A 13409-nucleotide genomic window follows, 5' to 3' on the forward strand; every position below is an offset into this window, starting at 1 on the left:
TCCTATTCTGATACTAATTCCTAGTAATTTGCTATATATCCCTCAGACATGGTTTTTATTTTATTTCTTTATTTAATCACTTAATCACTTAACTTCCCGTTAGTAATCGAATTGCTCGAGCGGGCACCAGTAACGTCTCCATTTGTCCCTGTCGCATGCTAGTGTAGCCCAATGGCATCTGTTCGCTCTGGGAACATGAAGAGATCGTTCATGATCTTGACGAAGAAGTCTGACCATCTGGTAGGTGGGCGGCTACGCGGTCTTTTGACATCCCGTGGGATCCAGTCGGTAACAGCTCTAGTCCAGCGGTCGTCTTTAAATCTCATTACGTGACCAGCCCATATGATTTTTGACACCTTGGCAAATGAGACAGTATCCCTGATTCTTGATCGTCGACGGATGTCGGAACTCCGGATTCTTTCTCTCATTTGAGTGAAACGTGATATTCCAAGCATAGCTCTTTCAGTTCTTCTTTGGGAGACCTGAATAGCGTTCTCATCTTGTTTGCGTAGGGCCCAGGTCTCTGAGGCATATGTTAATGCAGGAAGGACAGTTGTATCAAAGAGATGTGCCCGGAGCCGGAGGTTCTTCGTCCTCTTAGCTATTTCTTCGACGTTCTTGAAGGTGTTCCAAGGCGCTCTCTTCCTCCTGCGCAGCTCGGGTGCCAGGTCATTTGTCATGTTGACTTCTCGACCTAGGTTCACATAGCTGTTGCATTCAGAGATGGTCGTTCCATTGAGAGCGAATGGGGCATCAGGAACGAAGCTGTTTCTCATAATCATTGTCTTCGTAAGATTCAGCTGTAGTCCTACCTTTCCACACTCACGGTCAAAGTCGGCCAGCATTTGTGCCGCTTGGCTGATGTTTGGTGTTATTAAAACAATGTCATCAGCAAAGCGGAGGTGGTATAGTTGCCGACCATCTATCTTCACTCCCATTCCTTCCCATTCCAGTCGTCGCATGATGTTCTCGAGGGTGGCACTAAAGAGTTTCGGTGAAATGATATCATCCTGCCGAACCCCTCTCTTGACATCAATGATTATTTCTTTGTAGAATGGTTAGATCCTGGTAGTGAATCCGCAATACAGCTCACGGAGGATCTTGATGTATTGGGCTTGAATGCCCTGGTTGGCTAGGGCTTCAATGACTGCTTCCGTCTCAACAGAATCAAAGGCTTTCTTTAAATCAATGAACGTTAAACTCTTGAACTCACATCTCTTCTTAAACTCTTCATCTCACATCTTGAACTCCCGAGAAACCTCAATGAGCTTGGTTATCGTGTGGATATGGTCAATGGTGCTGAATCCTTTGCGGAACCCGGCTTGCTCACATGGTTGTCCTTCATCTAGTGTTCTGCCAATCCTATTTAGGATGATTCGAGTGAACAACAACAGGCAGACAATAGGCAGATCGGGCGATAGTTGCCAATGTCATGGATGTCTCCCTTCTTGAACAGTAGTACGGTCCTGCTGGTTTTCCATTGGGACGGAACCTTGCATTCAGACAGGTAGCGAGTGAAGAGCCGAGCCAGTGTATTGATGAGTACTGACGGCAGGTTCTTCAGGTGTTCAGGTCTGACCTTGTCTGGGCCGGGTGCTGTTTGTTTCTTTACCGACGAAATGGCGTGTCGGATTTCGGAAGGGAGAACTTTGGGAACGACATATCCATCCTGTGGAATTTGGTATGTCAGCAAGTGGACATGGCTATCGAAGAGATGTGAGTAGAAGTCATGGATAATCTTCTCCATTGCCATTCTGGAGGATGTGATGGATCTATCAGGATGTCGGAGGGCAGTCATCTTGGTCTTGTAGTTGGCAAAGGACAGGCGGGCGTTACAAATACTTTTTTACTACCTCTACTACCCAGCTGCCGCCACATTCCAGGACGCTTTCCGGACCTGCGCGGACACATCATAAGACACTAAATACCCATCTTCCGGAATTGTCGTACCATATTTGATAGGGTTCAAATATGGTAACACCTACGAGGGCGATTAGAGGTCGCCCCAAAAGCCTCTATCCCTCTCGGAAAGACTGGCAAGTTACTGAGAGTATTCCGCCCGCATGGAAGAGCCTGGCAAGCTATCCATTGTGTATTCGATATGCCAAAACCAGTAACTGCAACTGGTCTCATTCACCTGACCCTGAAGGCTTCACCGATATGGCAGCACTGAGAAGGATGAGAAAGGAGAGGCCGATAAAATCTCAAGGCCGAACTAGGCTGCCACAACGAAGGAAGACAAAAATGATCGTCTGTACTTTCAATGCATGTATGCTAGCATCAGATGCATCCATCGAGGACCTGATGGTACAAGCGCGAATGATCAAGTACAACATCATTGGTCTGACCAAGACAAGAAGGCACGAATCTCACCATGCCGTTTTCGACACTGGAGAAAAATTGTTCCTCAGAACATGCGATAAAAGAGGTGTCGGAGGCATCAGTGTCCTTGTCAACACAAACTTGGCCATGAGCATTGATTCATTCGAATGCCTAACAACACGAATTGGACGTTTACATTTGAATAGATGTGGCTCACTGCCTGCAGTTTCTATCTTCGTTGTCTACGCACCAGCATCTCATTATGATGAAAGAGAAATTGAGAAGTTCTACATGGAGCTGGAAAAGTTCTATAAAGAAGACCACACCTTCTACAAGATCATTGTGAGTGATTTTAATGCCAAGATAGGACCGAGAAGATCAGCTGAAGAAATTCACATCGGGACACATGGCCTAGAATGCAATGAACAGGGTGAGAAACTGTCTGAGTTCATCATGTCGACCAAGACCATTCATGGTAACTCACAGTTCCAGAAGGCAGAATCTAAACGTTGGACATGGGAGTCTCCTGGTGGACGATTCCACCATGAAATAGACCACATCATATTCAGTCGACGGTTTTGCCTAACCGATGTCGCTGTTGTCCCAAAATTTCGAACGGGATTGGACCACCGTCTCCTTCGTGCAAAATTCTACTTCACAGAGTGGGGAGAAAGGGCTGCAAAGCTTAAAAAGAGAACTCCCAGAACGACCACCAACTGGGAGCTCTTTGGCACTATTGCAGCAACATGGGAAGATGCCATTGTTGACAACATTGACGAGGAATACGATCGAGTGGTACAGCACCTCCATGAATGTGCGAGGAACGCCAAGAGAGAGATAGCCACAAAAAAACGCCTGTCTTCGAAAACTCTTGAGCTAATTCGCCAGTGTGGTTTGGCGCATGCCTCAGGCAACCGCAAGCTAACGTCCGAGCTCGCAAAGCAGTGCAGAGATGCGATCAAGGAAGACCTCAAAGAGAGAAGAGCAGAAGTGCTGGTAGATGCGGCAGAAGCCGGGAAAAGTATTCGTAATGCCCGCCTGTCCTTCGCCAACTACAAGACCAAGATGACTGCCCTCCGATTTCTTTATTTAAAATAAGAAAATCTTTTTTTTTTGATTTTTGGGTCACGCCCGGTGATGCTCAGGGGTTATTCCTGGCTCTGCACTCAGGAATTACCCCTGGCAGTGCTTGGGGAACCATATAGGATGCTAGGAATTGAACCCAGGTCGGCCATGTACAGCCCTACCCACTGTACAATCGCTCCAGCCCCAAGAAAATCTTATTTTAACAAAATATTTCCAGACTCTCAACTAAAAAAGTCAGTTGCCCTTTTTATTTGATTTTTTAAAAATTTGCCAGCTTGTTTTGTTTTGTTTTGTTTTTGGATCGCATCTGGTGATGTTTGGGGACTCTGTGGTCCCAGGGTTTAAATTTAGACTACTTGCATGCAAAGCATTTTATCTCTGGCTCTGGCAATTTCTTCTTTTTTTCAATGATATAAGATAGTTTTATTTAGAGAAATTCATTTAGAGAAATGTGAGGAGAGAGAGGGAAGGTAAAAGGCACAGAAAAAGAGGAAAGAAAGGGGAGAGAGGGAAAGAAGAAAGAGAGAAGAAAAGAAATGAAAAAGGAGGAATGGAGATACTTGTGTTAGAGAGATATGTGTTCAAGAGAGAACATGGGCTTCTCCAGAGTGGAAAAAGCAGAGAATGCCTGTTAGTAGAAGATTATATACAATTTCTCTGATTTGTCTTGGCCTGGAGATCTCTATATACAGAAAAATTAATCTAGGTCTTACCAACTTTAAGCTTTTCTTTTAAAGTTTAGGGATCTCTGTTGCAAGTAAAGATTTACCACACTTAGTGCATTCATTAACTATTTGCAAAGTTTTAGTATGCAGTTAAGGGCTGGAGCGATAGCACAGCGGTAGGGCATTTGCCTTGCACGCAGCCAACATGGCCGACCTGAGTTCGATTCCTCCGCCCCTCTCGGAGAGCCTGGCAAGCTACCGAGAGTATCTCGCCCGCACGGCAGAGCCTGGCAAGCACCCGTGATGTATTCGATATGCCAGACACAGTAACAACAAAATCTCCAATGGAGATGTTACTGGGCCCGCTCAAGCAAATCGATGAAATTATATGAATACAGATTTTTTAAAATTTATAGGTATTTGGGATCTAGCATTTTCTTTGTTTATAATTATAAATGTGATTTTTCTATAGTAATAGAGATATGAAGCCAGTGATTAATTTCCATATAATATCCTTTTCAGGTTTTTTTTTATTGCTTTTATTACTAGAATCTAATGGCTTCATTTCTTTATATCACTGTATCACTATCTTCCTGTTCATCAATTTGCTTGAGTGGGCACCAGTAACGTCTCCATTGTGAGACTTGTTACTGTGTTTGGCATATCAAATATGCCACAGGGAGCTTACCTACTCTCGGTAGCCTGCAGGGTTCTCTCAGAGTGAGAACTAGACTATAAGAGGTTGTGCGGCCGAGAATGTGGCAGCGTGCTTCCAGGAGCTTAGTTTTATAGTCTTTTTTTCTTCTTTTTTTGGGTCACACCCGGCAATGCACAGGGGTTACTCCTGGCGGTGCTCAGGGGACCATATGGGATGCTGGGAATCGAACCCGGGTCGGCTGCGTGCAAGGCAAATGCTCTACCCGCTGTGCTATTGCTCCAGCCCCCATAGTCTTTGGATCTTGTCCATTGATGGGATTACATGACATGGGGGGGCAGGGGGGAGTTGGTGGGTGTAATGCCTAGCTACTGGAAGTTGGGGGATCTGGGATCTGGGTGGAGGAGGCCCAGTCCTGATCTGAGTAGGCTTGGAGATTTCAGCTCCAGGTCCTGCACACCTGGGTTCCTCTGCCGGTTCCTTCATTTCTTTATAGAATAAAACAAAAATTCTTACATTTTGTTATTATTATTGTTTGTTTTTGGGGGTCATAATTGGCAATGCTCAGGGATTACTCCTGGCTCTGCACCCAGGAATTACTCTTGGTGATGCTTGCGGACCATGTGGGATGGCAGGGATCGAACCTGGGTTGACCATGTGTAAGGCAAATGCCCTACCCGCTGTACTATCACTCTGGCCCCGCTCCTCACATTTTAAAGTGACTTGCTGGAAGACCTGCATAGAGATGGAAGTCTCTTCTCTCCTATCTTTTGAAAACATATTTTTTGCATTAGCTTGGACAGCCCAAACTTCATGTGTTTATACTTAGGAGATACTGGCCAGAATAATGTAATATAATTGTAATTTTCTGTACTTACTGAAGTGACATATTTACTTATATACTATTTTCTAGGAATTAAAATTTAAAAATGTACTAGCAACATTGAAATGTACCATTTTTGTGTGCATTTATATTCAGAAAGAAAATGACTCAACAGAATCCACCGACTTTGAAATGTCCAATAAAAATCATCAAGACCCAAAACTGCTTGAAGAGATTACATCTGAAACTATAGAAAGTGATTTCATTAAGCTGCCCTCACTTAATAGCTACAAACTGACTTTCAACACTGTGCTGAAGAGCACCTCTGACTGTTCAACTACAGAAACTTTTGAGAATTCTATTTCTACAGTTATTGTGGGGCATTCTGCCCTGGTTGAGGATGAGAATGAATTTAAAGCAATAGACAAATCTTTGTTAAGTGAACACAATGAGGGGAACCCATCAGTAATGTCAGCTGAAACAAGTAAGTGATACCTTAATTTTTTTTGGGAGGGAGGGGGGCTTGGAGATAAGCTTTGTAAAGATTCACAATGGAATACATATATTCACTATTTTTTTTTGTTTGGGGGGCCACAACCTGTGGTGCTCAGGGCAGACTGACTCCTGCTTCTGCACTCAGGTGTCACTCCTGGCAGGGCACAGGGAACATTTGGGGTGCTAGGGATCAAGTCAGGTTTGAGCACCTGCAAGTCATGCACCTTAGCTGCTATTTTATTTCTTTGGCCCGCTTGGGAAAACAATTTTACTTAATAGTTAGGGACGCTTGGGGTAGGGGAGGGGAAGAGGGAAGAAGAGGAAGGAACAAAAAAAAAAGAAAAGAAAGTGCTCAGAGTGTACTCTTGGCTCACTGCTTAGATTATTCCTGGCAGTGCTTAGGGGACCATGTGGTGCCAGGGATCAAACTCCAGGGTAAATTGTATACAAAGAAAAACACCATAACCCCTGTCCTGTCTCTCATAATGCATGCATATTTAAATATTGATTTAGGTCAACACTGGAGTTTACCTAGCAATGGTGTGCTTGGAAATTGAACAAGCTTCCCACCTCCCCCCCTTGGACTTCCCCCTGCCTGTGTTCAGAATTGAACCCAGCACATGCAGAGAAAGTCTTTTGTGGAGCCACATTCCTGGTCTTTTGAATGATTATCGAGGGGCTCAGAGATAGTATAGGGAATAAGGCACTTAATTTGCATCTCATAGACTCATATTTGAATCCCTGGCACCACATATGGTACCTGAAAACTGACTGCCAGGGGTCACTCCTGCGAACAAAGGCAGGAATATGATTACAAATTTTATATAATTTTTTTTAATGTGGGAGTATTGCTAATTATTCAGCCATTGATTAGGCTGATTGAATTGGGCATGCACTCCATCTTACTTTTTTTTTTTTTTTAAATTTTTTGAATCACCGCGAGAGCAGTTGCAAAGCTTTCACGTTTAAGTCTCGGTCATACAATGATGAAACACCTGTTCCTTTACAAGTGTCCATTTTCCACCACCAAAAACCCCAGTACACCCCCCATCCCACTCCTTCCCTCTACATGCTGGGCAGATGATTTTCATATTACTCTCTCTCTACTTTGATTACATTCAATATTTCAACACCAGACCCACTATAATTATTTGGGATTTTACCCCAACACTCAGATCTGCCAAAAAGGCAACCATAGACAATTTGTTTTCTATTGCTGGTTATGAATAACATATGATGTTGCATGGCCGCAGTAGTGGCTGCGCAATTTTGGAATTCTGAAATTTAACAATTAAATCTGGAGGGATTTCTGCCAAGACCTGCTGGGTTCCAATGTCTGTTCCTGAGTCTCTGGAATCATGGCCATTAAGCAGCTTGATCAGGAGCCAGAGAGGCCATTCGTGGCCCAGGGTCTCATTGGGGCAGGGAGGAAAGTGCTGACTCCGCCCCCATCCATTGAGGCCTGGTGTGTCTTCTAACTGCGGGTCCAAACCTGACTGTCCAATGGTCTCTGGAGGGTTGCGGCCACCGAGCCGCCAAGGTGGAGCAGGCGGAGGGACAAATTATATGCTCACTCCTGAGCATCACTGGGTGCAGTCCAGTGACCAAATAAAAGGTCAGTGATTCTCAAAAGACTGTTACCTTTTTGTTGGGTGAGCTGGAAGTACAGTGTTTAAGTATCAATTTAGTATTCTTAAATTTTGATTTTTTTTTTTTTTGGTATTTAAAATAGTTATATAGCAAACCAACAACAACAACCAAAAAATCACAAAGGACCTTCCACATCTTTCCCTAGCCATTCGTTTCTCATTCTTGGGAACAACTAATGTAATAGGTTATAAGTGGAATTTTAGAGAGCACAATATTTCATTAGAACTGGAACTTATTTTTAATTTCACCTTAAGGCTTTATACATTTTTGAAGGCTAGGTAAGATTATAGATAATGCTAAATAGTAGCATTGACTTGAAAACATCAGATGTAACTAGTATAGATCAGGTAATGTATGACAGACCAGTTCTTAGATAATTAAATTTGGTAGGATTATTACATGAATTAGAACATTCTCTTTTTGTGATCATTGTGACATATTTAAAAAAATATATTTTCCCATTTTAGTTGTTGTTTCCAGTGATGAGGAAGGACCAGTTGAAAATAAAACTTCAGAAATTCTAAAATTACAAGCTGAGCAAGACCGTGCCATCACTAGTGAAAACGAGAAAACTTCTGAATCAGCATTGTCAGAACTACCTTTGATTACATGTGAAACTGTGCAGGTAATTTATTTCTGCCTTTTCAGAGATCAGCAGTAAAATACAGATTATTGGCTAATGACTTTTTTGCTTCACCAAGTGTAGTATTGTACCCAGTCACGGTCGCGGTCCTCCCGTTGTTCATAGATTTGCTCGAGCGGGCCCAGTAACGTCTCCATTGGAGACTTTGTTGTTACTGTGTCTGGCATATCCAATACGTCACGGGGAGCTTGCCAGGCTCTGCCGTGCGGGTGAGATACTCTTGGTAGCTTGCTGGGCTCTCCGAGAGGGGCGGAGAAATCGAACTCGGGTCATATTGTATTGAAATGATAATTTTTCTAAACTTGCATTTTGAAAGAACTTTTATATTAATTTGAGAGAAATATGTGATTGTCTCTAATTGAAGTGAGAGAATTAATACCTTTCCCTCCTCTCCCCAATCATTCATATTTTTTTAGCCTAAATATTTTTTTCAGCCTAAATATATTTATCTATTTTTTTCTTCTTGTTGTTTCTGGACATTTAAAATATTTTATCAGGAAATTTTCTAGAATCAGTTTGTAGGGTTTTTTTTTTTATCTTATAAAACTATAGCTACTTGGAATGATTTCTTTTTTCTCAAATGCTGTTAGTATAGCATAATAGAGAGTAAAGAAATGAGGAAATCAGATCCTGACTGCTGTTTGGGCAAGTCAAATTTCTCCCTAAATTAAATGAAGATAGTAACATCTACCTCACAAGACGATTTTGAATATTGAATGAAATAAACACACAAAGTATTTAGAACATTGTTATAAATCTGGCGGGCACCTTACTTGCTGATCTCTCTCTATGGGCCCATAGAAATCTGTCAGCTTGCAATGTCTGTCTCTTCTCGTTTTTCTCCATTTTTCACAAGTCCTTGTGTCTAGGGCTAACTTTTAGTAGATTGTAGTGAGGGCATTGCTCTGCTACATATGAAACCCTGATTCTGGAACAGGTTACCTACCAATGTTTAGCACATTTGCTCTTCCTTTTTCTCAGGAAATGATAAATGACAGTGCTTATTGGCTTAATGTCAACCAATTATTTTTTTAATTTATTTTTTGGACATGATACTCTGAAGAGTGTCGCTTAAAGTACAAATCATTTATTGTCAATAGTCATTTATACTATCAGCATCTGATTGCCCTATTTTTAAGAAATGGCTATTTGTGACCACCAGTGCAAAAATACGGTAAACTTCTATTAGTTTATTTAGTTTATTTTAAAATTTATTTTAAAATTTCATTTTGTGGGTGCAGGTAACACCTAACATTCTCAGAGGTTACTCCCTGGTCTCCTTGGGGGTTGCTCCTGGTGGTGCTCAGGGGACCATGTAGTGCCAGGAATTGAACAGATTAGCCTTATGCAAGGCAGGCACTTTAATGCTCTGTACTATCTCTTTGGTTCCTAGTTTGATTTTAAATAAATGTCAGAGGCTGTTATTTTGTAGAGCATAATGAAGAATTTATTTCGTTCTATAAAAATAGTTTTGAACGTCTGACTGTTGTTTCCTGGGTGTTTCAGTTGTATTTGGTATATCGTAACAAAAGATATAAAAGATACATCATATCAGCAGGTTTGTTTTGAACTTTTGTTAAAATTTTGTAAAATTTTTCCAAATTGGGCCAATCACTGATTTGGTGGCTAAGTTATGTTTGTAATTAAAAGTATCATAGTTAATAATTAGTTCAAACTTCTAGATCAGTGTGATGATTTTTGGAAGCATATAACTTGACAGATGACCTAGTAAGTTGACCTTACTATAAGAAAATGGAATCTCTTGTAGAACTATAGAATATGATAGCAACCAAGGAAAAAATAACTGTGGAGACTTACTGTGTTCCACTATCCAGAATGCTGTAGTATCTCCATGTTCATCCTTGTCTCCAGTTTCAAATGAATTGATAAGAAATATGAATTGGTCATATTTCGCAGGCAGTTTGTCTTTATTCTGTGAGATCCAATATGAAATTCTTTGGATTCTTCATCTTTCATCTTCTCTTTTCATCACTTAAAGAAAATGAGAGCTTTTTTGTTTATTGCTACTTGCAGTTCATTTGACTCTCCCCATTTTATTTAAAGGATAAGAATAATATAGTAAGCAGTAATAGGTGAACAGGGTCGGTAGGTCCATCGGTCCTCCCGTTGATCATCGATTTGCTCGAGTGGGCCCAGTAACGTTTCCATTGGAGACTTTGTTGTTACTGTGTTTGGCATATCGAATACATACGTCACAAGGAGCTTGCCAGGCTCTGCCGTGTGGGCGCGATACTCTCGGTAGCTTGCCGGGCTCTCCGAGAGGGGCAGAGGACTCGAACTCGGGTCTGCCATGTTGGCTGCTTGTAAGGCAAATGCCCTACCACTGTGCTATCGCTCCAGCCCAATAGGTGAACATGTCATAGAAATTATATTAAGCAGGTAAAGTTCATACTAAGCTGGGTTTAAAGTAATGGGTATTTGTATATGTTTCAGATGAGGATTAATCACATTTTCTAGAAGTAGGAGGAGAGTGAGAACACATGCATAATTGCACTAGAGGTGATTTATTTGGTCACTTGTGATGTTCGAGCTAAGGGATTAGGGGACTGTCTAGTGAAAAAGAGGTAGTGTAAAGAGGTTAGGCAACTGTGAAGTGAAAAAGTTCTCTGAAAGCAGTGGAGAATTTAAGAGTTTGTAGGAAGTAGCTGCTGCTGATTCTCTGGGCTCTTCTAAATTTAAAACAGAGTTACATATCTTTTTTTGGTTTGTTTTAGTAGAAGTGGTATTATATTTGAGGCTTCGATATATCTAGTAAGGAGAATAGGTGTGAGGCATATTGTAAAGTAAATGGATTTGACAAAACTGTTCTTAGGCACTTCATTTATCATAAAAACAGTAGCTTAAGAGCATCATAATGATTTCTATGAGTAATTTTAACTTGTTTAAATAAGACTTGATGACGAGGGAGAAAATCAAAGGGGTGTGGTCCCTGGAGCACTGCAGGGTGTTGCCTCAAAAAAATAGAGTACTTGATCTGAAGACAGAATCCTGAGTTTGCCTTAGTTTTATATCTTTGGTGACACTAGAACCTTGGGCAAATCAACTAATCCAAGCATCTGTTCATTTTGTTTAATGGAAGGTGAGATGGAATTACCTCATGGGGGTAGTTGTAGAACTTGAAAGAGATGTTAAAAACTTGCCTTACACTAATATGTGGTGGGGCTGGAGCAATAGCACAGCGGTAGGGCGTTTGCCTTGCACGCAGCCAACATGGCCGACCCGAGTTCGATTCCTCCGCCCCTCTCAGAGAGCCCGGCAAGCTCCCGAGAGTATCTCTCCCGCACGGCAGAGCCTGGCAAGCTCCCCGTGACGTATTCGATATGCCAGACACAGTAACAACAAAGTCTCCAATGGAGACGTTACTGGGCCCGCTCAAGCAAATCGATGAACAACGGGAGGGCCTTTACCTTATTATGTGGTATAAATTTTAGTTGATTTTTGTTGAATTAAAATGAATTTGGGGCCAGAGAGGTAGAACAGTGCGCTGAGTACATGCTTTGCTTGATGGAGGTAGGGATTTATCCCCGGAAGCAGATGATTTACGAATGCCACTCGAAGTGACCCTTGAGCACAGATCTAGGAGTAGCCCCTGAATACTGCCAGGTATGGCTCCACAAGACAAATGCTGACAGGGAATACTGATTATGAATTCATGGTTTGGTACAGAGGAAGAAAGTAAGATTTCTTTTCTTTGGACCTATGGAGTTAATTAATTGTGGATTTGATGATTTTCTCAAAGTCAATGACACTGCTTGCATTTACTTTGGGGGGAGGGAACAACCTCCCCAGCAGTGCCTGGGATCATCCCAAGTCTGGCAGTGATGGTTTCTCAGGCCTGGTGGTTCTGGGGCCCACCACAGCAACATCCAGTTACGTGTCGGTCACCAAGGCTACATCTGATGGTCTGGTACAGTGAGGGTTGTGAGGGTAGTGAGGGTAATGAGGAGCTGGAGAGAGAACTCTGGGCTTCCCCATGCTGGCATGTGCTTTGCCATTTGAACTATCTCCTGGCTCTAAATCACGTACTTAAGGGGCTGGAGAGATAGCACAGCGGGTAGGGCATTTACCTTGCACGTAGTCAACCCGGGTTCGATTCTCAGCATCCCATATGGTCCCTTGAGCACCGCCAGGAGTAATATCTGAGTGCAGAGCCAGGAGTAACCCCTGTGCATCACCAGGTGTGACCCAAAAAGAAAAAAAATCACATACTTAAATATCATTAAAGTCATTGTCAGTCTTTTTTATAAATAATTAGGGTTATATGCATTTTTATCTTTTGTTATATGCATTCTTTAATTTATCAGGTCTCGTCTGAGTTATGCTCATATAATCCAGTTATGGAAAATATTTCTTACATTATACCAACTAATGAGATGGATCTACACCTGGATTTTATGTTTACTTATATTTATATTGGAAAAATAAAAGGAACTTCTAAAGGATGTGTTACAGTAAGTATTTTTTCTTCAAAAAGTTTTTTTCCAGTTTTGGATCTTGCACAAGGCATTTCAGAATGTCTTATTTTTTTAGTATAAATGAAAATAGAATTAAGATAGTTTTAGATGATATATTTTGCATAGGACATTATATCTTCTCTGAAAACTATCTTTAGTCCAAGGGAAATCCTAACATCTTAGGAAAATGTTCTGAAATCGAAACGCTGCTTTTTGGTAATTTTTGGAAAAAAAATGTAGTATTGATATTTTTCAGGCTGTAAAAGTTACTTAGTAGTAAAATAGTTTTTTTCAGGTTGTGGTTGAGAGCAATAGAGAAATGTTATTGAAAAATAAAATATCATTGATTTGACATTGGTTTAAAATACGATACAAATTTTGGGAGTATGTCTTTACACTCTTACCAGAGAAATTTCATTTTTAATTGGTTTATGTTGCAAACAGACTTTTCCAAATTCCTAAACTCCACTTTTTGTTTAAGAATTTCCAAAATAGGAGCAGGAGAGATAGTACAGTGGGTATGGTCCTCGCCTTGCCTGAGCTTCCATCCCTAGCATCCCATATGGTCCCCCAAGCCCAGCTGGTGTAATGCCTG

The 13409-nt window shown here is 41.5% G+C and overlaps 1 protein-coding gene across 3 annotated transcripts in view; it reads left to right on the top strand.

Moving 5' to 3' along the window:
* The window catches only part of SENP7 (SUMO specific peptidase 7), a 117595-nt gene that overhangs the window by 60981 nt on the left and 43205 nt on the right, over positions 1 to 13409 (top strand). For all 3 annotated transcript variants that reach the window (XM_056109230.1, XM_056109232.1, XM_056109231.1), the window contains exons 9-11: positions 5708 to 6035; positions 8164 to 8321; positions 12665 to 12811. In XM_056109230.1, the coding sequence (XP_055965205.1) occupies positions 5708 to 6035; positions 8164 to 8321; positions 12665 to 12811 (633 nt within the window). The remainder of the gene's footprint in view (positions 1 to 5707; positions 6036 to 8163; positions 8322 to 12664; positions 12812 to 13409) is intronic.

The sequence above is a fragment of the Sorex fumeus genome, unplaced genomic scaffold (assembly GCF_029834395.1).
Source record: "Sorex fumeus unplaced genomic scaffold, SorFum_2.1 ptg000265l, whole genome shotgun sequence".
NCBI lineage: Eukaryota > Metazoa > Chordata > Mammalia > Eulipotyphla > Soricidae > Sorex > Sorex fumeus.